This window comes from Lynx canadensis, chromosome E2, assembly GCF_007474595.2.
Source record: "Lynx canadensis isolate LIC74 chromosome E2, mLynCan4.pri.v2, whole genome shotgun sequence".
Lineage (NCBI taxonomy): Eukaryota > Metazoa > Chordata > Mammalia > Carnivora > Felidae > Lynx > Lynx canadensis.
The window spans coordinates 45,087,531-45,111,165 of record NC_044317.1 but is presented as its reverse complement, the minus strand read 5'-3'; the positions used below and the strand labels follow the sequence as shown (position 1 = coordinate 45,111,165).

General features: G+C 38.1%; 1 protein-coding gene across 4 annotated transcripts; it reads right to left on the bottom strand.

The window, feature by feature from the left end:
• Positions 1 to 743: 743 nt before the first annotated feature.
• LOC115502131 (zinc finger protein 30 homolog) lies at positions 744 to 22,682 on the bottom strand. Of its 4 annotated transcripts, none has more exons than XM_036064249.1 (7): positions 22,334 to 22,459; positions 22,009 to 22,148; positions 21,746 to 21,817; positions 15,384 to 15,469; positions 12,897 to 13,023; positions 11,818 to 11,913; positions 744 to 5,403 (listed from the first exon to the last, which is right to left on the bottom strand). In XM_036064249.1, exons 4-7 carry the CDS (start codon positions 15,390 to 15,392, stop codon positions 4,034 to 4,036), a joined length of 1,602 nt encoding a protein of 533 aa, XP_035920142.1. In that variant the 5' UTR covers positions 15,393 to 15,469; positions 21,746 to 21,817; positions 22,009 to 22,148; positions 22,334 to 22,459; the 3' UTR covers positions 744 to 4,033. The 4 variants fall into 4 exon arrangements, with proteins under 4 accessions (XP_035920142.1, XP_032447176.2, XP_035920140.1 ...); XM_032591285.2 differs by having other exon boundaries at positions 11,818 to 11,916; positions 22,334 to 22,432; XM_036064247.1 differs by lacking the exon at positions 22,334 to 22,459 and adding an exon at positions 22,542 to 22,682 and having other exon boundaries at positions 2,985 to 5,403; positions 11,818 to 11,916.
• Positions 22,683 to 23,635: the final 953 nt, after the last annotated feature.

The following is a 23,635-nucleotide window of genomic DNA, read 5'->3' as shown; positions in this document are numbered from 1 at the left end:
GGAAATGGAAAGGCTGATGTCACTGTGGGTGGGGATGCCACTGCCACTAGGGATGGAAAGGCCACCTCTGCTGATGAGGCTGCTTCTACTGGGAAGAAGACTCAGAATATAGGAGCTCAATGTCACAGCTACGTCAGAGCCTTCCCACTTGTCCCCATACCATCTTACAGGATCCCATTCTTTCCCAATCAATACTCTCACTGTAACATTACTCAACTATTCAGCTGAGAATTTCCCAAATCTCGTTTGAAAAATTCCATTGTTAAGTAATTTCTCTCTACTTGCATTTTTTTGTAATCAGCCAGGAGCCAAGCCACACCTTCAACTTCATTATTGTTCACAAGTTCTACTTTCCACAAAACACTAGAATGGAATGCAATTTCACCAAGTTCTTTGTCACTTTATAAAAAGAACTGCCTTCCTCCAGTTTGCAATATGTTCCTCACTTCCACCTGAGACTTCATCTGTACTGCCTTTACCATTCATTTCTACGAACATTCTGTCGATAATGTATTCTCTAAGGTTGAAGTTTTCTCTTCAGCTCTTTTCTGAGATATCACCAAAATCACCATTAATGTCTCTATTTTTTGCATGCATCTAAAAACTCTTCCAGCTTTTACCTATTATTCAATTCCAAAGCCACTTCTACATTTTTAGCTATTTGTTACATTAGCACCCCACTTCTGGTACCAATATCTGTCTCATTCATTTCAGTCTGCTATAACACAGTACAATAGACGGGGTGGTTTATAAACAACAGCAATTTATTTCTCACAATCCTTGAGGCTGAAGTCTGACATCAGTGTGCCAGCATGGTTAGTTTCTGGCAAGAACTGTCTTCCAGAGTAAAGACTGCCATTTTCTTGTATCCTCAGATGGCACAAAAATGTAAGAGAGCTCTCTGGGATCCCTTTTACAAGGGGACTAATCTCAATCAGGAGGGATCCACCATTGTAACTTAGTTTCCTCCAAAAGGCTCCACTTCCTAATGTCATTATATTGGGGGTTAGGATGTGAACACATGAATTTCAAGGCCCAAATGGCTTCACTGGAGAATCCTACCAAACATTTGAAGAATAATTAACAATTCAACACTACCTCTACCAGAAATGAAAAGGAAGCAATTCTGTGAAACTCATTTTATGAGGCCATAATCACCTTGATAGCAAAATGAGGCAAAGACAGTAGAATGCAAGAAAACTACAAACTAGTATTCCTCATGAATATAGATACAAAGATCCTAAAAAAAAAAAAAATCCTCAAAATATTAGCACATCATAGCAATCTCAGCAAATCCAGCAATGTATTTATGTACTACATACAAAATGTACACTACAAACAAATGGAGCTTATTCCAGTGATGTAAGTCTTGATCGATATTTGAAAATTCATAAATGTAATCCATCATAACATAGCAAAAGAGAAAAATCACATTTTAGTATCAATTGCTGCATATTTCAAATAAATTTCAAAGAAACATAGAGGGTTCCATGGCAGTGTTTCCAGAGAGCAAAGGGTTTTCAAAGTTATAATGGGCCTGGGGTGGGGGTGGGAATCAAATATATAGTGCTGTCCTGAAAATATAGCCTCCAAATAATGATGAACCCAACTTTTATCTTTCCTGTGAAATACTAGGGCTTCTAACAATTTCAAACTCATTTTTCTACAGCAACCTCATAGGGAACCTAATAGAGAAGAGCCTGTTGATTCTTTGAGTGAACCCTAATAAAATTCATAGAAAATACAGTTTTTAGTGGTGCCTGGGTGGCTCAGTTGAAGATTGACACCACATCTGGATTTCAGCTCAGGTCATGATCTTAGTGTTGAGATGGAGCCTGGTGATGGTCTCCATGCTGATAGCACAGAGCGTGCTTGTTATTCTCTCTCCTTCTCTCTCTGCCCGTCCCCTGCTCTCAAAATAATAATTTTGTAAAATTTAAAAAAATATATATGTTTTTTAAGACAATGGTACTACTTGAAGCACTGCAAGCTTGAACCTAATGGGACAGAAATAGTACAAAGTGAAAGGGCCTTGGGATCCCAAGACATCTACAGGCTAAAAACAGTCTGAGAAAACTATTCAGCTTTATAAACACGGGCTACCTTTCATGAAGGGGAGGAAAACAAAGGATGATTCAGGGTAGAACCAAGATCTCAGTATGCAAACATGCCACTTGGAAGCAGAAAGACACTTAAATTGGGTTCTGAATATCCCACTGAATATCACAGCAGAGAAACACTGTGAGAAACAATATACATTACATTCTTTTAAAAACCAAATCTTCAAAACCTCATGTGTATTTTACACCTAACACCATTTTAATTTGAACTAGCCACAATTCAAGTGCTCAATTTTGAGTGCTCAACATGTTGCTGGCAACTATCTTATTTGACAATGAAGGTCTAGTCCATTAATTTCCACATTTAGTTGTAGTAACTGCTTTTTAAACTCATTCTTTAAACATATGAAGTACTGTGGGACAGGCATGGTAACAGAGGTAGCAATAGGTGAAGTAGATAAAATTTGGATCTTCCATCTGTATTTCCCAAATACAGTACAGCGTATTTAATATCCCAATGTGCAGAACTTCGACAACACCCAGAAATTTTGATACGCAGTCATTTAAAAAAATCATTTACTTCAATTTGGTTAAAATTCCAGAGCTAATTTTATCTTTAAAATAATATTATGGAAAAATTCAAATACATAAAAGTAAAGAAAATAGCAAGAACAAAATAAACAAAAACTATGTACTCAAGACTTATCTTACCATCACTTTAACAAGCTTATCCTTTTCTTTTGCATGAGCACTTTTTTTTTAAATTTTTTTTAACGTTTATTTATTATTGAGAGACAGAGCACGAGCAGAGGAGGAGCAGAGAGAGAGGGAGACACAGAATCTGAAGCAGGCTCCAGGCTCCGAGCTGTCAGCAAAGAGCCCGACATGGGGCTCGAACTCACGAACTGTGAGATCATGACCTGAGCCAAAGTTGGTTGCTCAACCAACTGAGCCACCCAGGTGCCCCACATGAGCACTTTTAAAAAGTTCCAGACATCATATCATCTTATGTGTATAAACTTATCTCTAACATTTTTATATAACTACGATGCTACCTAACAAAAACATAATTTCTTAGTATTATCTGTCAATATTCCCATTTCCCCAACTGTCATAAAAATGTCCTTTTTACATATTTGTTCAACTTGTGATCTAGTTCACTGCATTTGATTAATATACATTTCTTCAGACTCTTAATATTTAAGAGTTCCACCTCCCTTTTTTCAATGCTATTTTATTGAATTTGAAGGCAGGTCATTTCTCTTGTAGAATTACCCACATTTTAAATTCGTTTCATTGCTTCTTCTTGTGTCATGTTCTTGTGTTCTGTGATTCTTCCCTAAACTGGGAGTTAGATCTTGATGCTTAGATTCAGTTCAATATTTTTTGGCAACATGTGTATGTCTTACTGTAACTTATTAGGGGCACAAAATGTTTTGTCCTATTTTGAGATTAAAATTGATCAGTGGGTATCTACTGGTCTTAACCTCCACTGAGAATTGTACCTAGATCCATTATTTCATTATGTGCTGCAAAATTCTCTAATAAAGAACTTTAGCTCATCAACTTCTAGTTACTCTAAAATACAGTTCAACAGGAAATGCAGGCTAAATGATTTTCCTTTCAATTATCAGTTTTTGGAATGAGATAGTGCCCTAGCAACCTTCATAGATATATTATACAGACGGGAAAAAGAGGCGATGATAGGTAAGATTAAAAGCTCTTCTATATTCACTCCTTTAAAAAAGAGTTTCTTTCTAGAACACATTTCCCAAAGTTTAACATAGTTTTTAATGATAAGAAAAGGCTTCTAAAAATTCATGAAATTTATCCTTTCCTTCAAAGAAAACCTAACTATTTAGGTTAGCTGTAAGCACGAAGCAAAAGGGATTCCTATATTCAAAAACTTTTCCCCTAGAATTTATTTTCTAATGCCCCTTAACACAAAATTCACAGTGGAAGGCTTTCCTAAATTATTTAGTTACATTATGAATTCGCTGATGGTAAGTAAGATGTGAATGTTGTCTAAATGCCTTTTTACATTCCTTACATTTGTATGGTTTTTCACCAGAATGAATTCTCTGATGTTGAATAAGTGATGAATGAAGTCTAAAGGCCTTTCCACATTCCTTACAGTCATAGGGTTTCTCACCAGTGTGAATACTCTGATGTTGAGTAAGTTGTGATAGCAGTCTAAAAGTCTTCTCACATTCCTTACATTTATAAGGTTTCTCACCAAAATGAATACTCTGATGTTGGGTAAGTTGTGAGAACAGTCTAAAGGTCTTCCCACATTCCTTACAATCATAGGGTTTCTCTCCAATATGAATACCCTGATGTGAAATAAGTTCTGAGTAACGACGGAAGAACTTCCGACATTCCTTACATTCATAAGGTTTCTCACCAGTATGAATTCTCTGATGGAGAGTGAGATGATAGCCACGACTAAAGGTCTTTCCACATTCTTTACAATCATAGGGTTTCTCACCAGTATGAATTCTCTGATGGAGAGTGAGTTGTTGCCGCACCCTGAAGGCCTTTCCACATTCCTTACATTCATAGGGTTTTTCACCAGTATGAAGTTTGTGATGTACTCTAAGGCCTGTACTACACAAAAAAGCCTGCCCACAGTCCTTACATTCATAACACTTCTCAGCAATATTAAGTCTCTGATGTCGTGTAAGGTGTGCATACTGTCTAAAGGTCTTCCCACATTCCTTACATTCATAGGGTTTCTCGCCAGTATGAATCCTTTGATGAAGATTAAGTTGTCCTCTTACTCTAAAGGCCTTCCCACATTCCTTACATTCATAGGGCTTCTCACCAATATGAGTTCTCTGATGTACTCGAAGATCTGCACCACATGTAAAGATCTTTCCACATTTTTTACATTCAAGGAGTTTGTCAGAAGTATGAATTCTCTGATGTCGACTAAGGTGGGCACACTGTCTAAAGGCTTTTCCACATTCTTTACATTCATAGGGTTTTTCGCCAGTGTGAATTCTCTGATGGAAAGTAAGTTGTTGGCGTACTCTAAAGGCCTTCCCGCAATCCCCACATTCATAGGGTTTCTCTCTATTATGGATACTCTGATACAGAGTAAGAGAAGTGAGTTTTCTGTAAGTGGGCATTTTTTCAGAGGTGGTTTTTTTCACTTGCCGGAAATATCCCTCTTGAAGGTGTTCTTGTCCCTCAAACTTCTCATATTTATAATCTTTTCTGATAAAGGAGTTTTCAAGGCCACAACTTCTAATTCTTCCCATTATCTCCCACTGAGATAAATTCATTTCACAAATATCCTTTTCTTGAAATAACTTTTTAGTGTCATATCTGGATTCTAAATCTGAAAGAAAACAAGATAAATACATGCTATCTTCTTATTCTAGAAAAAGCGAACAAGCATATAAAAAAACTTTATAATAGAAAATAAAGCTCAATTTCAAGTAAACGAGCTAAAAACCTCATCAAAGTTTGAGAATCTTTAAATTTTTTAATGATTACTTTTTAATTAGAATAATGCACAAACATCTTACCATGAATAACATGGCCTTTGTTTACCATAAGATATCATCTCAAGCCACTGCCTGATTTGCTCCCTATATTCCTATCCCACTAGCCTCCTTTCAGTTCCTAGAATATGTCACAATCTTTCCATTTCTTAGAGCTTTTCACTGACAATTTAAATTCACAGGAATTTCAACTTGCATTTTCTACATAGTTGGGTTCCTTTCATCCTTTAGATACCATGTTAAAAATCAGACCCATTCTGGGGCACCTGGGTGGCTCAGTCGGTTAGGCGACCGACTTCAGCTCAGGTCATGATCTCGCAATCCGTGAGTTTGAGCCCCGCGTTGGGCTCTGTGCTGACAGCTCAGAGCCTGGAGCCTGCTTCTGTTTCTGGGTCTCCCTCTCTCTCTGCCCCTCCCCCATTTGTGCTCTGTCTCTCTCTGCCTTTCAAAAATGAATAAATGTTAAAAAAAAAAATCAGACCCATGCTGACTTCATCTAATTTATATACTTTATTTTCTATCCCAGTAACTTGTTCCATGCCTCTTAACACTTTTTTTATTTTGTTGTTACATATTCATTACTTTTCCCATTTTTAAATTCTCTTTATTTTCTTACCTTAAACCTTCCCAAGGGCAGAAGCAACCTTTCATTTATCATTGAATAACAAACTCATAGCATATAGTAACTATTAATTATGAAATCTCATAATTGGTTAACAGTTATTGCCTATGTTCCCTTGCCTCTAATCTTATACCTTATTACAGATTAAATATTTTTTATTACTTCCTATAGAGATAGGAAACAAAAGCACATCTAAGCTATCTCAGTCAAATATATAAATGAAAAATGGTGATGTCTTCACATCTGATCATCTTCCCAATTGTCTACTTTCACTTAGGTATCTCCACTACTTCTGATTTTCTACCTTGCATAGTCATGAGTAAACTTTGCCTGTTTTCACAAGGTAACAAGAAGCTCATCTTTATTTCAGTTTATATATCTACACACATCTATGTTACAAACAGCCTGTTTAGTTCCTTCATGCCCTTCCCTATACTCTCCCCAGAGTCCTCAAAGCCAATGCCATTTAGATTCTACCTAGAGAGTATTTTCGTGATTTTTCAGGCATAAGAACAGTTTTATACCATACAAGCATGCTAATAAAATTCTGAGCAAAGAGATGTTTTTCTCAAATGTGTATTTCCTCAAAAAAATTCCAATTAAGAGTTCACTACTTTTCAAAATGAAAATGGTATTTTTAAAAACTGAGAATACAGGAACATTAGTTTTAATATGCCCAAACTGGAAAGAATCCATCAGAATGGCTATGCAAATTAAAACATACTGAAACAACATGATACTGTATACCAAGGAGAATGAATAATATACAAGTACATGCAACAACATGGATCAATCTCACAAACATAATGGTGAGTAAAAAAGCCAGACATAAAAGAACATATACTGTATGGTTCCATTTTTATAAGTTTCAAAAAAAGTAAAATTAATCTATGGAGTTGCTAACAGTCAGGATAGTGGTTAATTTCAGTGGGGAGGAATGACTGGAAGGAGTTAGGAGGGAGCCGCTACTCTCTCTCTCTCTCTCTCTTTTTTTTGTTTGAGTTTTTTATTTATTTAAGAACTCTCTACACAGAATGTGGGGCTCAAACTCAGGACCTTGAGATCAAGAATCACATGTTCTTCCAACTGAGCCAGCCAGGCACCCCAGGAGGGAGCTTCTAATATCCCAGCAAATCTCTATTTTGCTGCCGGTCAGATGGGTGTGATCACTTCGTGAAAATTCAGTAAGCTGTTTCCTTATGATTTCTGGATTTTTTTTTTTTTTTTTTTTTTGGTATACATTTATGTTTCAGTAAGTTTGCTTAGAAAAGGATTACTGAAAACATTAAAAAGTAACAATGATTTAAATAGTGTAGATAAAATATAAGCAGAGACAGGTAAATGATGATAGAAAATATCACTATTGGGGCACCTGGGTGGCTTAGTAGGTTAAGCGTCTGACTTTGGTTCAGGTAATGATCTCACGGTTCATGAGTTTGAGCCCTGCGTCAGGCTCTGTGCTGACAGCTCAGAGCCTGGAGTCTGCTTTGGGTTTTGTGTCTCCCTCTCTCTCTGCCCCTCCCCGATACATACTCTGTCTCTCTCTAAAAAATAAATAAAACATAAAATTAAAAAATATATATATCACTATGAAATCTGTGTGTCTTCCTCCCTCCCTCTCCCCTTAGTTCCTTTCATTCTCCCGCTTTCCCTCTTCCCCTTCTCTCTGTCTCCATCTCCCTACCCCAAAAAAGCAATAAAAAATTATGGCAACTTTGTAAGAATCTTTAGGAAAAAGTCAATTTAAGTCTTCATTAAGATAAATAAGATATAAATGACATAGTAAATGACTAGTAATTAGCTAAGTAACAGTAGTAAATAAGTAGGAGGCTATAAAGGTATGACAAATGTTATAAATGGTAATTTCAAAGGATTTACTTATAAATTTAAAAAGTAAAAACCAGCAATGGAAAAGGAAAGTCATAAAAAAATTTAAAAACAGGAAAGTCATAGTTAAAATAAAAGTAAGCCAAAATATTTGTAAGAAAATGAGTGTTCACAGCATAAATGCTCACACAAATTGACATAAGAAACATTAAACAATGGAATGGAAAAATAGAATAAAGGAGATGAGCAGACAGTACACAAAATATATATAAATATACACGAACTTAAGACAAAATGTCCATATTCTCTCTCTCTCTCTCTCTCTCTCTCTCTCTCTCACACACACACACACACACACACACACACACACACCACAAAGTAGAACAAGTTATAAAATTTATCCTATAGAGGTGCCTGGCTGGCTCAGTTGTTGGAGCATGCAACACTCATCTCAGGGCTGTAAGTTCAAGCCCCACATTAGGTATAGAGATTACTTAATAAAATCTAAAACACACACACACACACACACACACACACACACACACACACATCCTATAAATTTAAAGGTTTTCATTAAAAAAAAAAAAATTCTGAAAGTGGATATAGTGAACCTGAGACTCTCATATATGCCCCCACCCGTTATAAGACATGCCAGATTAAGACCCTGGCATGTTGAAAATTCTCACCTAGGAGACTACTCTATAGTATGAACACTGAACTGTAATCTTATGATTTCTGTAAACAAAAAGTCAGTGATATTTGTTTATGCCAGTTCTTATCCTTGCAAGCTACTAAGACAATCATTTCTATAAAAACAAAGCTGAATATTTTAGGTTCTTGTTCTACTTTAAATTGAAACTAGAAATAATAGCCTATGTAATATATATATGATCTAAACAAGAAAAAATTGGCTGGACCTACAATGAAACCAAAGGCCAAACTAAACATCCAAAGACTGCCCTATGGTAAGGAATTTTGATGTTTTGATTTTTAAGATATATGTAAAATATTTAACTATTTAAAATTAATAAACCAAACACTACTTTGGATTCTACTGAATCAAGAACTTTAGTAAACAATGCTAATATGAAAACACAGTGTTAGCCCATCTTAGATCAATATGAAAGGAGAAATGTTCTTTCCTTTTGCAGGGTATCAGCTTAAATTAAAAAGAAAACGAGGATCATGTTACCTGGTCACAGAATTAATTTGTTTTCTGAGGTATGATGTCTTTCATTACCTTTCTTTGTTGTTACTGATACAAGATAATATGGAATATAGAATATTTATGACAGAGGCAGTATTTGTTATATTAACACCAGGGTTAATGTATCAAGAAGTCTGTAAATATTAAAACCCTATGACCACAGAATTGTACTTCTGAGAATCAATACTTACTAAATACTAAATAATCCATACTGAATCCTAATAAAATACTAAATAATACATTCTGCTGATAATCTTACTGCTTAATTAAACAAGGAATCAGAAGCAACTGAAAGAAAAATACGTATTCTCCCCTTCACATTATTCAACCAACCTGTGTCCGTATCATTGTCATAAGCATGGGTTTTCTTCATAAATTGGCTCCTATTCTTTACCATCTACTGAAGGCCATTCCGTACAATATTATCTATCTTTCTACTCCATCAATTTTCACTTCTTTGAAATCATTCCCTTCAACATTTAATATGTTCTAATACCTCACATCGTAGAAGACATTTCCTGTATCCTATGTGTCTACTTTTATGGCAGAATTCCTTCAAAGAGTTGTATATATTTTTAACACGGTCTCATCTCTCATTTTCTTTTTATTTCCCAAAAACTTTGAAAGTTTACCACAGAGCACCTTTAACATACACAAAAGTAGAATAGTTTAATAAATGTCTACACATCTATGACCCAGCCTGAACAACCATCAACCCCTGACCAACCCAGGCCAATGCACACCCCAATCTACTCTTCTCATATTATTTGACACAAATACCATATATTCATTTTTTCTACTTACAGGATTTATTTCTAATAATACCATTATCCAAACCTAAAAAAATGGACACTAATTCTTTAAGAATATCAAAAATGAGTGTTCATACTTCCAACTGTCTCAAAGATAAAATTTTAAGTAATTTAAAAATAGTAAATTTATCCCCCCAAAAAGTCCATAGAATACAACTGGTTGACAGGTCTTTTACATGTCTTTTAATCTATAGGTTGGTTCTCCTGCAATCTTTCAATTTCCCTTGTAATTTATTTGTTGAAGAAACAGTTTTGACCCCATAGTGTTTCCCATTTCTTAATTTTGCGGACTATATTCCTATGGGGCAGTAGAACATGTTCCTCTATCTTCTTCCCATAAATTGGTAGTTGGCTTTAGAAACTTGATCAGACTTAGGACCAATTTTATTGGCAAAGTTACTTCATAGGTGATATTGTGTCCTTTCATTAGAAGAAGTATGTCTGATTTTCTCTATTTCTGTGACATTATCGGTATTGATGTTCAATGCCTAGATTCAGTTGTTCATTATGGGTTCCAAAATGGTAATACTCTAATTCTGTCATCTTTCATTTATTCACTGAATACTTTTAAGAAAAACATCCATCTAATACCTATTGGTACAGTTCTTATAAGGAATGCAGAATACTTTTTTTCCTTTATATTTATATTTTCTAGTAAGTTAAATCTCTAGTAGTTTCCAATGGTGAACAATTTACTATTAGTAACACTAAGAATGTATGGAATTAAGCATATTTTATGTATTATAACATATTGCAGTTATGTGTATAGTCAAATAGTTCCATCTTTGACCAGCTAGAGCCTCTTCAAACTACTTCCTGTTCTCTGACCACCCTATTTAAAGTTACCCAACTCACCCATCATAATTCTCCATATTCTTACCCTACCTACTTTTCTTCTTTTTTTAATATGAAATTTATTGTCCAATTGGTTTCCATACAACACCCAGTGCTCATCCCAACAGGTGCCCTCCTCAATACCCATCACCCACCCTCCCCTCCCTCCCACCCCCCATCAACCCTCAGATCGTTCTCAATTTTTAAGTGTCTCTTATGGTTTGGCTCCCTCTCTTTTTTTTTTTCCTGCCCTCCCCCATGGTCTTCTGTTAAGTTTCTCAGGATCCACATAAGATACTTTTCTTCATAATACTTAATCACTTATGATATTTGGTAACCCATTTGTTTGTTTATTGTATGACTTCCCTACTACAATGTAAACTTTATGAAAAGAGCAATGAAGAAATACATATACAAAAAATGGATTGGAAACAAATTAGATCCAAAGTACAGGTAAAATGGTTGTCATTACAGGGGTACCTGGGTGGCTCATTCCATTAAGCACCCAACTCTTGATACCAGCTCAGGTCGTCATTTCACATTCGTGAGATGGAACCCACCATGCTCAGGGCTAAGCATGGAGCCTGCTTGGGATTTTCACTCTCCCTGTCTCTCTGCCCCTCTCCTGCCCATGCTCTCTCCCTTTCCCACTCTCTCAAAATAAATAAATAAACATTTAAAAAATTTTCCTTATTTAAAAAAAAGGTTGTCATTATGGAAGAAAGCTTTCCCCCACTGAAATGACAGGGAAATAGAAGTGAAGAAACAAGTAGCAAGCCATAGTACAGATGAAATTTCCTTGGTGGCTCATGCTGAGATCTAAGTTTTCTTCCCAGGTTTCAGGTCTTTTCTTCATTACCAGTATCTATGGTGTGTGTTTCCTTCCCAACCAGTAGGCCATGCCATGCCATAACCATGTATCTCTGCCTGATTAGCACTTACTCACCTAGGCTCCTTCTTCTTCTCTCATCCCTCACAACCATCCAGGGTTCTTTCCCTTGCTCTAGTAGGGTAATCACATCTGGCTTAGAAATGGTACACCCTGCTTGAAAAAAACATAAGGGTATGTAATAAAGAATTTATTTGATCAAGCCTGCAGAATGAAATCGAGTAATGGGATTGAAAAAAACATTCATAATAGTGTTACTTCAGGATCACAAGGAATAACAAGAACAGAAGTAGGAACATTGTCTTATTTAAACTCATACAAACTCTGTCTCTTAAGAGGAAGGAATGATTTTTTTTTTTTAAAGAAGAAATAATGATTTGAGAACACTGGTTTTCAAATCCTGGCTCTGCTACCTGGGTCACTATGGCCTTATTTTTCTGTTGTAAAAAGGAAATACTGTATCTAGCCAAAGGACTGTTGTGAGGTTTGATTTAATAAATGTAAAGTGTTTGGATGAGTGTTTAGTACACAGTACACGCTATGATACTTATTAGGGACTTTTATTAGATATTTTTGCTATTTTTTGTTCTTTTGCTAAGAGGAAAATAATTAGTTTCTTGCCAGGATATTCATCCAATATCAAATGCAAAATTCATGTATTTTAAACGTTTACGCATAAATCACTTAAAAGGTAATATGTCTGTTGTGGTAAATTCAATGGTCCACTTGAGTTTTAATAAACTGTTGATTCAACCCAGCAACACATATGTTGTATAAGCTTTTTAAATAGATATGCGGAGCCAGATACCTCTGGTCTTCCTACTCACATTCAGGTGAAGTAACAGATAATAGACCATTTATAGCAATAAGAAACCAGATTTCTTTGATAACTGGTTTTTCTATAAGTGTCTCAGAATTTATATCTAGCTGTCATTAAAGAGAAGTAATTACGGAGAAGGCAAAGAAAGACATAAAGGTCACTAAATTATCGGGGAAGCTGAAGGAGCTATTTAAATGCTTAATGGCTGCAGGTGCCTATTCCTAAATACAAAGAAAATATTCAGCTAGCTTCTAGAAAGACAGCCGTGAAATTCAGTCCTATGAATTTCTAAATTATATGACACAGATAAGCTTACCCACTGACACCAAGTTGCTATAGTTCTCTAATATCACATCTCTGTACAAATTCCTCTGATATGAGTTCAGGCATTCCCACTCTTCCTGAGAAAAGTCTACAGCCACATCTCTGAACATCACCAAATGCTGAAATGACAAACCCATGTATTATTTCTAAAATTATTTATTTCTGTAAAGGGCCAATATTTTAAGCTTTGCATGCCACATATGGTCTGTTCCACATCCTTTCCTTTTCCCTTCTTTTTTAAAACAATTCCTTCAAAACATAATTAGCTCAAAGGCTGTATGAAAACAGGCCAAGGGGGGCACATGGGTGGCTCAGTCGGTTAAGTCGGTCTGACTTCGGCTCAGGTCATGATCCTGTGGTTCATGTGTTTGAGCCCTGCATCAGGCTTTGTGCTGACAGTTCAGAGCCTGGAGACTGCTTCAGATTCTGTGTCTCCCTCCCCTCTGCCCTTCCCCTACTCATGCTACATTTAATATAAATAAACATTAAAGAAATTTTTTTAAATTTTAAAAAATAAAAATAAAAACAGGCCAAGGGACGAATCTGGCTCATGAGCTGTAGTTTGCCAACCACTGCTAGAGACAAAACTTCCTGTGGGAAGGGGGATAATTCCCTTAATTAAGCACTGTGGGATACTTAATTTTATTTACTTCTAGATATGTTCACGTAGATTAATCAGAATTTCACAATTAACTGGAATAGTGATCATAAAACACTGCTTGCAAGGGCTTAAATAGGCCTAAAAAAATTCTCAATAAATGTGTTTCATTCTAACTCCTTTTAAGGATTAGAAAAAAAATTGATGGATTTTTTTCCCCTTCCAAATGAACCATAAAATTTCTATTTTTAAAAAGTAGAGTTTGGGGGTGCCTGAGTGGCTCAGTCGCTTGAGTGTCTGACTCTTGATCTCAACTCAAGTCAAGATTCCAGGGTCGTAGAGTAGAGCCCGTGTTGAGCCCTGCTTTGAGCCATGCTCAGCATGGAGCCTGCTTAAGATTCTTTCTCTCTCTCTCTTTCTTCCCTCTGCCCTTCTCCCCCACTTGCACTCTCTCTCTCTCAAAAACATAAAAAAATAAATTAAAAAAAATTTTTTTTTCAACGTTTATTTATTTTTGGGACAGAGAGAGACAGAGCATGAACGGGGGAGGGGCAGAGAGAGAAGGAGACACAGAACCGGAAACAGGCTCCAGGCTCTGAGCCATCAGCCCAGAGCCTGACACGGGGCTCGAACTCACGGACCGCGAGATCGTGACCTGGCTGAAGTCGGACGCTTAACCGACTGCGCCACCCAGGCGCCCCTAAAAAAATAAATTTAAAAAGTAGAGTTTGTATAAAACTAAAAATTTCTTCCAGACCTCTCTTCATCATTGTATCATTAGCATTTTTTCTTATAACAAATACTTTACTGAATATTTTTAATTTACTAAACAATAGTCCATTTGTGTTAGACTTAGTAATGATTATATTCATGTTTCTATACTTTTAAATATATTAAGTCATATTTAAAATTTAAGTTATACAAAATCTCTGAAGCTGCAATGTCCAGTATTCTAACGTAGATACATATAGTTATTGAGCACTTAAATTGTGGCTAGTCCAAATTTAGATGTGCTATAATTATAAAATACATACCTGATATTAAAGACTTTAGAAAGAAAAAAATGTAAAATATAATTTCCATACTGATTACACTTTAAATAACATTTTGACTATATGTACTGAATTAAATAAAACATTAACTGTACATGTTACTTTTTACTTTTTTTTAATGAGACTACTAAAAAGTTCAAGATGACATAAGTGCCTTGCATATTATTCTATACTCTTTATGAGATGTTATGCTGCCTACTGCACTTAAGGCACTAATTCTTTGGGGTGCCTGGGTGGCTCAGTCAGTTGAGTGTCCAACTCTTGGTTTCAGCTGAAGTCATGATCCCAGGGTTGTGGGATCGAGCCCCACATCAGGCTCCACTCTGAGCATAGAACCTGCTTAAGATTCTCTCTTTCTCCCTCTGTCCTTATCCCCAACTAGTGTGCGCTCTCTTTGTATATCTCTAAAATTTTTAAAACGACACTAATTCTATACTTTTAATATGTGACTACTAGACAATTTTAAATTACATAGGTAACTCATATTATAATTCCTTTAGATGGAGCTGCTCTAAAGTGATCTCCAGTACTGAGTCGCAGATCAAACAATTTCCTCTATGGACTTCACTTCTATTTTATCTCTGCTCTAGGCAAAGACTGAACATTTAGGAGATGCTGAATAATTTGGTCAATATACACATGGACATGGATGGAGAAGAGAGAGGCAAACAGAAGGGGCCTGGGCTGCCTGATTCCATCCCTTGCTAGAATGGAAGACTAGGAAAAAGCTGTTGGGTGGGGCTCTATTAAGAAGTTTCAGGATATCTAATGAGAATGTTCACATAACCTGAAAAAAATTACCATACTTTAAATAGAAACACCAACTTACATGAGCCATGATTTTAGAGTTGCAAGAACTGGTTAGTTTTCCTCAAAGGTCACTTGCTGGAGAAGCTGAGTCCATAGAAGCTAGAGCTGGGGGAAGAAGGTGAAGCCATAAGAACAAAATTGCCTCAGAGCTCCCAAATTTTAAAAAGTCATACTACTACTCCCTTCCTACAACCCTCTCCCCCCAGCAACACACAGACAAGTTATAAGAGGTAGGATGTAGTTTAGACAAACAGATGTCCTCAAATCCACAGGAAAATCAGTTGCACAAGGACAGACACAGAGCAGAGACTCTCTTGCATGGAAGCACATATTCATATACTTTAGCAGGAGTGTTTCCAGTTAGTCTCCTGCCCCAGGGAGGCTGATCTGGACCTGAGAATGGATTGTCTAGGCCTGTCCTGAGCAGATCCATTTCCCTCCATTGCCACCTTCCCAGCCAAGAAGTGGTTACATCATCTAACCCAGAACTTCTTTTTAAGACTCAGGAATGCGGCTGGGCTCCCTAAACCTAAACATAGGAAATACTATGGACAAGAATTTCCTAAACTTTGCTAGACACTGGAATTACCTGCAGGTCTTTAAAATATACTGATGCCTGGCTCACATCTCTCATTTTTATTTAATTAGTACAGAGTGTGACCTAGGAATCAGAATTTTTAAATTCCCCTCAGATTTTATAAAATTTCTGCCAGGTTATCATAATGAGCAACAAAGTTTGGTATTCAAACTTTGTGTGCATCAGATTCCCCTGGAGGGCTTATTAAAACACAGTTTGCAGGGCCTCACTCTTAGAGTTTGGAATTTAGTAGGTGTTTGGGCTTGGGCTTGAGAATTTGCAGTTCTAACAAGTTCCCAAGAGATACTTGATGTTGCTCGTCCAAATGTCACAATTTGAGAAAAACTTGCATAGCCCATGCTAGCGGTCTTTATGACAAAACTATACTTGCACACTGGGATCCCTTCCCAGGGGGAGGATGAACTACCATTTGCAGGCCCTCAGAGCTCACCAGTCACTACATATCTGTTCAGAATCATCAATACTACCTGCATGATCTCATTTATCAACCCATCTCTCTTGGAACCCAGGCTGGGGAAAAGTGAACTTGTGAAACCTGACCATGGCTAATTCTCTAGAAAGTAGAAATAACTCATTCATTAAAACTAACTAATAACTGGGGCGCCTGGGTGGCGCAGTCGGTTAAGCGTCCGACTTCAGCCAGGTCACGATCTCGCGGTCCGGGAGTTCGAGCCCCGCGTCAGGCTCTGGGCTGATGGCTCGGAGCCTGGAGCCTGTTTCCGATTCTGTGTCTCCCTCTCTCTCTGCCCCTCCCCCGTTCATGCTCTGTCTCTCTCTGTCCCAAAAATAAATAAACTTTAAAAAAAAAAAAAAAAAAAAAAAAAAACAAACTAACTAATAACTAAGGAAATCCAAATTAAAGGAATTGGACTAGATTTGAAAAATTGATTATACTACTTACTACTAAAGTTGTGGGGAAATGGACACTTAAGGTATGATGTAGAATGATGTATGGGAAGTGTTTATAATGGGACCAAAAAAAGCTGGAAAGAACCTAAATATCTTTTAGCAGGTTAAATAAATTATTGTGCATTCACACAATGGCACTAAAAACCCATGAAAAATGAGGGTGCCGGGTTAGCTCAGTGAAGAGTGTGCAACTCTTGATCTCAGGGTCATGAGTTCAAGCCCCATGTTGGGTGTAGAAATTACTAAAAAAATAAGTAAGTAAACTTTAAAAAAGTAAAATAAATTTTAATTAAAAAAATACTAAAAATGAAGGTAAAATTCTTATTTGATATAATGGAAAGATGGTAACTACAAACTGCTGGTAGAAGGTAGGTTAGGAAATAGTTTTATAGTATAATTGTATATTTGGCAGGGAAACTACTTACATAAACATACATGTATATGATGAGGGAGCATAAGGCAAGCTAATACCTCACAAACCCTCCCCCCCCCCCCCCCCGTGGGATATGTGTGATATTCCTCAGACCCTTCTGGCTGCCCAAGAACAAAGGAAAGGGAAGAAAACAAATGGTTAACTGATAGAGATCACAGTCATGCAGGACATGAGTCTCCATCAGTTTACATATGTCTTAGTAAATGACAAAAAAAAAAAAAAAAAAGAGGGCAATCTTATCAATAACCCAATCTCCAGAAACCTATAGACTCAGTTTCCTGGAGCCCTAACATCACCTTCCTCTCCATAGTGATGTGGGGGACAAAGGCCAAGAAAGAAATGGCAGGTAAAATTAAATTTTATGGTCTACTTCATACTGTAAAGAATCCTTCAGAAATTCAGCCAAACAATTCACAGAGTGTCACCTATATCCCACTTGGTAAAAAGTGTTCCTGTCTCTGAAATGACCATGAAGTGAAAAGCTGGGTAAGTAATAGCACATAGAATGCCTGTTGAAAGAATTGCTCGGGCAGTTTGAACATTACCACCCAATAACTGATTTCTTAAATAATTTATAAAACATTCATAAAATGGAATACTAAGGTAATCATTAAATGCTAAGTTTTAGAAAACAGTTAAGGAATAGAAAGTATTTTCAAGATACACTGAAAGAAAAAAATCAGTTTACAAAACAATATATGATTAGTTATTTTATTTATTTATTTATTTAATTTTTATTATTTTTTAACATTTATTTATTTTTGAGAGACAGAGCACCAGGTAGGGAGGGGCAGAGAGAGAGGGAGACATAGAATCCAAAGCAGGCTCCAGGCTCTGAGCTGTTAGCACAGGGCCTGACATGGCTCGAACTTGCGAACCATGAGATCATGACTTGAGCCAAAGTCAGACGCTTAACCAACTGAGTAACCCAAGCGCCCCAATATGATTAGTTATTTTAAATCATCAATATGAAACAGATATCAATAGATGGGGGGGAAAATCTCTATATTTCAATTCTGACATTTTAAAATTAATTTTAATTAAGTCTCTCAATTTAATTTCCATTTCTATCTTAAGAATTGTAATTGCTTGGAAGATTTCTCAAACAAGAAGGGGACTACTGGGATTTTACCTTTCCCCATAGATCCATGATTCAAAAATCCAAGAGGACACTGAATGTCTCTTTTAAAGTAAGAACTAGAGGGGGACTCCTGGGTGGCTCAGTCGGTTAAGGGCCCAACTCTTAGTTTTGGTTCAGGTCATGATCTCACGGTTTGTGAGACCAAGTTCCACAACAGGGCTCTGTGCTGACAGCAGGGAGCCTGCTTGGGATTCTCCCTCTCCCTCTCTCTCTGCCCCTCCCTCACTAGCACTGTGTCTCTGTCTCTCTCAAAATAAATAAATAAACTTTAAAAAATTAAACTAAGAATAGAGGTCTTGATTTCTTTTAAATTTTTAATTAGGGTTATACCATTATTCAGAAATAAAATCGTACACAAAAATACATGCTTGTAGAAATATTTTGGGAAAATATGCTCTAAATATTAATAGTGATTATTTCTGGATGTTGGGACCATGGGTAATTTTATTTCACAAGCCTGCATTAATTCCATCAGAAATATCGTTTTAAAAAGCTATTCTCATTGGAGCGCCTGGGTGGCTCAGTGGGTTAAGTGTCTGGCTCTTGATTTTGGCTCGGGTCATGATCTCATGGTTTGTTTGGGGTTCTGCATTGACAGCACAAAGCCTCCTTTCTCCTCCTCCCTCTCTCTGCCCCTCCCCTACTCACGCGCGCTCTCTCTCTCTCTCTCTCTCTCTCACACACACACACACACAAAGTATTTTTCAAAGCTAAAAATAAATAAATAAAAATTTATAAAAAGCTATTCTCACTAAAAATAATTTTTTAATGATTTGGGAGAATGGGATACCTTATAGTCATTAAGAAAACTGTGATTAGGGGTGTCTGGCTGGCTCAGTCCACAGAGTGAGTGACTCTTGATCTCGGGGCTGTGGGTTCCAACCCTACACTAGATATAGAGATTACTTAGAAAAATAAAATGTTTTTAAAAACTTGTGATTAAATTGGCCTATGTAAGTGGTAAAAACAGGGAAATGAGAGAGAGAGAGAATCCCAAGCAGGCTCTACACTGTCAGTCCAGAGCCCAATGAGGGGCTAGAACCCATGAACCATGAGCCTCCGCGCTACCAATTCTTGAATATTGTATTTCATCAACACCTGAGATCCTTCTGTGAAGGATCACAATGCTTTTCCAAACTAAAGACAGGGGAAAAATGCTTATTTCATAGCATCTGCTCAAATATTTGAGCTTAACTCTACTGGGCTCCAGTTAATACACTAGTTATTAAACCCTTGTAATGTATCTTATAAATTGTTATCTTAGTGTTCAAGATACATATATAACTTAATTTCTTAAAGATTTTTATTCAGAATAAATACTTTTCAATGTTACATTATATACATATATATTTTTCTAATGACTAACTAAATTACTAATAAATAGAATTTTTAGTATCGTATAACATCCCATCAAATGGATGGAGTGTGAGTTACTTAACCATTTCCATACTGCTGGATGCTACTTTTATTTTTTTTATTTTTTTTTTTAATTTTTTTTTTTTCAACGTTTATTTATTTTTGGGACAGAGAGAGACAGAGCATGAACGGGGGAGGGTCAGAGAGAGAGGGAGACACAGAATCGGAAGCAGGCTCCAGGCTCTGAGCCATCAGCCCAGAGCCCGATGCGGGGCTCGAACTCACGGACCGCGAGATCGTGACCTGGCTGAAGTCGGACGCTTAACCGACTGCGCCACCCAGGCGCCCCTGGATGCTACTTTTATAAAAGATTATAACAAAAGTCATTCCCAGTTATCCCAAACTTCGATTCTACACCAGTAAGAATCAACCTTGTTGGGTCTTATACAACTTTGATTAGTATCATGAAATGACAGACTTCCTCCCCACCAAATTACCAACAAGTATATACAACAATCCTGTACGTATTCTTAGATTTTTGTTGGCCTGAAAACCCATAAACACAGTCCAAAGACTTCATGTTAAGAACTCCTCTTTTGGTCCATTTGAGCATGTGATTCATTTTCCTGCTAGCAAGCATCCATCCTAATTAAGCTCACATTTTCATTACTCTTGGGAGTACAGAAAACTGATAGAGAATGACTAACAATCATCATTTAATACCAATAGCTAATATTAGTTAAGCAGTCTTCTAATGTGCAGCGTACTCCTCTAAGAGCTTTACAGGTACTAATTCAGGTAATCTTCAAAACCACTCTGCGACATAAATACTATTATAATTCTGATTTAATGGATGAAGAAACTGAGACACAGAAATATTGCTCAAACTCCCTCAGATTTAAGTGGTGGGCAGGATTCAAATTCTCTTAACCTAGGTTCAAAATCCTTTTATTTTTTATATATTTTTAATGTTTATTTATTTTAAGAGAGGCAGAGAGCCAGCAGGGGAGGGGCAGAGAGAGAGACAAAGAATCCAAAGCAGGCTCTAGGCTCCGAGGTGTCAGCACAGACCCCGCCACTGGGCTGGAACTCTCTGACGGCGAGATCATGACCTGAGCCGAAGTCCCATGCTTAACCGACTGAGCCACCCAGGCGCACCCCTAGCTTCAAAATTCTTAAATACCTTATACACCTCAGTCTATCCAATAACATGCCCTAAATAAACTTATGCTACAAACTCTCAGTCATAAGTAAACTCTGAAGACCTAATGTACAACATGGTTACTATAAATAATGATAATGTATTATAGGCTTGAAATTTGCCACAAGAGTAGATCTTAAGTATTCTCTCACCACTCGCCATAGTTATTTACACAAAAGTAACTATGGGAGGTGATGGATGTTAGTCTGACGGTGGTAATCATTCCATTCCACAATGTATACATATACTGAAACATGTATATATTTATGCGTTAAACATATACCATTTTGTATTTGTCAAAAATAAGCAAAATAAACTCATGCTACCAAATCTCTACCACATCTGGCAGTTACCAAAACTCTCCAATGGCGGAGTCTCTTGGAAAAAAATTCCCACCCCTACTCTGGAATCAATCATAGAAGATATCTAAACAAACCCTGAACTACTCCTTAACAAATCACAGTCGAAAACAAAGCATGAACTTTCACTTCCAAAAGGGGCATTTCCATAATCAGAATATATAGCATATGGTTAAACTAAACGTAGAACTGTATTAGACGGGCACTAAGAAGTGTTATCTATTAATTAGGTCCTCTGCCATTAACTAGGTAGGGAAATCTTAAAGCACAAATCAATGAATAGATCATTCTTAAGCAGCATATTCCAAGGGAAGAAAATTTAAAAAGCCCAGTGTCCATAAAATCAAATCATTTCACGGAAACAAAGAATCAGCACAAACTCACACAGAACCTGGCTTTTAGAGGCGCGGCAGCGATTCGTTTCACTTCGAAGGCCTTCTCTGGAGACTGGCAGGGCTAGGGAAGCAAAGTGTTCATTACACCCCAGGCTTTTCTTAGTCCGTCAAAACCCACCCGCTCTGCCCCTTGCCAATCGCCACAGGCATGCACAAACAGAAACCAGAGGCAAACGAGGAAAGGTTTGCGGTCACCCGAGTCCGGGTTCGCGGCTCTGGGTACCCAATAGCTTGGTCGTCGCTACTGCTCACCGCCTGGGACGGCCCACTGCGTCTTCTTCGGTCCAAGGGGTCGTTCCGTCCCCACAGGCCAGCCCTGAATCTGGTTCCAGCGCTCTGCAGGGGACCTTTATTCTGGGGCTCCACCTCCGACTTCCCTCTTACAGCCAGGCCTGGGTGGTAGAGAAGACCGAGGTGAGTAGGTCCGCAGGGTCTCGCACTGCAGAACAGGCCGCGCCCACATACCCGGCCCAGCGGCGCTACTGGCGCACGAATTTAAACCCAAGCCGTCCGTGTCTCTGACTGCAAGCCCTCACTCGGGAAGAATCGCACAGTAGCCCGAGGCCCCAGGACCCACCCCGGGTCGGGTCCGCGGAATCTAGTCCTTCATAAAAGCAGTCCGCGCACTCCGGCCGCCACTGGCTCTGAGGACCGCCCAGCCCTCAAGTCTACTGTGTCGGGCTTCTAGAGTGCCTAGCTCGGCACGAGTGCGCAAGCGCGCAGGGGGCGGGGGAAGGGCCTCGGCTCTTCAGAAGCGCTCGCGGGGGGAAATGGGGCCAGATTACCGCGGCTGGCCTGCGGAATGGAGAAGCATAATTCTGCAGGGCCAGGACTCCTCAGGCCCGTAATGGTGACTCTGTGAGTGATCGGTGCTACCAAGGGTAATCCGAGCCTGCTCCCTTTTTGGAACAGTAGTCCAAAATCACAAAAGCTACGTATTCTGGCTTTCCTCTTTCGGTTCTCGGCTCCGCCCTCGGTTTGAACCGCGAGCACCGCACCGCCCTCAAGAGGAGCGTGGAGGCTCCGGGGAGTTGCAGTTTCCGTTCCGAGTACGCAGGCGCTGGGGTGGGGTGGGGGGCGAACCCTGTCCTCTACTGAGGTCAGGGAGCCTCTTGGAGCCACAATCGCTGGAGGGTAGGGGAAGGGAAAGGGGTGCAGGTAAGAAAGGTTGGAGCCAGGAGCCCGGCTTGGGCCTGGGTAACCAGATCTCTAGGCTCGTAACGGGGACCCTGACTGATACCCAGTGCCCTGTGTGTGGTTCACGTGGAGCTTCCTGATGGACTGGCGTGGTACCGCCAAGTGCCTGAGAGTGTAATTGCAGACTGGGTTGTGTTTTTTCCTACATGGAGCGATTTCCCCGCATATGTCATTCTTTGGATGTAAGACTGAGAAAGCGCCACAGAGAACACTGTGTGCATGATTGTGCTTGACTAGGGATCTCTGAAGTCTCTGTGGTTTGTAGCATTAAGAAACAAATTCAATTGGCTAGATCTAATCGGCTTTATTTAACTCTTCATGATTTGGCAGCATCCCTTCTAGTAAGTAGACATTCCTAGGAATTTTACAGAATGGAAGGATTTCCAGGCAGGATGATGGGGCAAGGAAATTATTAGCAAAAGAAAAGAAAGGGTTGTTTCAGGCCAGGTCATCTTTTTGAGGGAAGAGAATAGGCAGGAGTCTTATTTTGCAGATTACTAGTGCTGTTCAGGAAATTTCAGGTTGACTGTTTAAAGGTCATTTATGGGAGTGGTTGGAGCTGCAACTGTTGATTAATTAAAATTGTTAATCTTGGTTTGCTCTCTAAGGGTAAAATGACTCCATCTGGAGCTGGTTTCTTTTATTGTAACAATGAAGTGCCTCACATTGTGTGTATCCTTGA

What these genes read in the sequence shown, in the direction of transcription:
- LOC115502131 (XM_036064247.1), bottom strand. An exon ending in TAGCAACTTGGTGTCAGTGG is followed by an intron (nt 11,917 to 12,896) that starts GTAAGCTTATCT and finishes GTTTTTTTCAAG; the next exon opens with CAGGGTGTACCATTTCTAAG. An exon ending in GAGAAGAAGAAGGAGCCTAG is followed by an intron (nt 5,404 to 11,817) that starts GTGAGTAAGTGC and finishes GTTTTCTTTCAG; the next exon opens with ATTTAGAATCCAGATATGAC.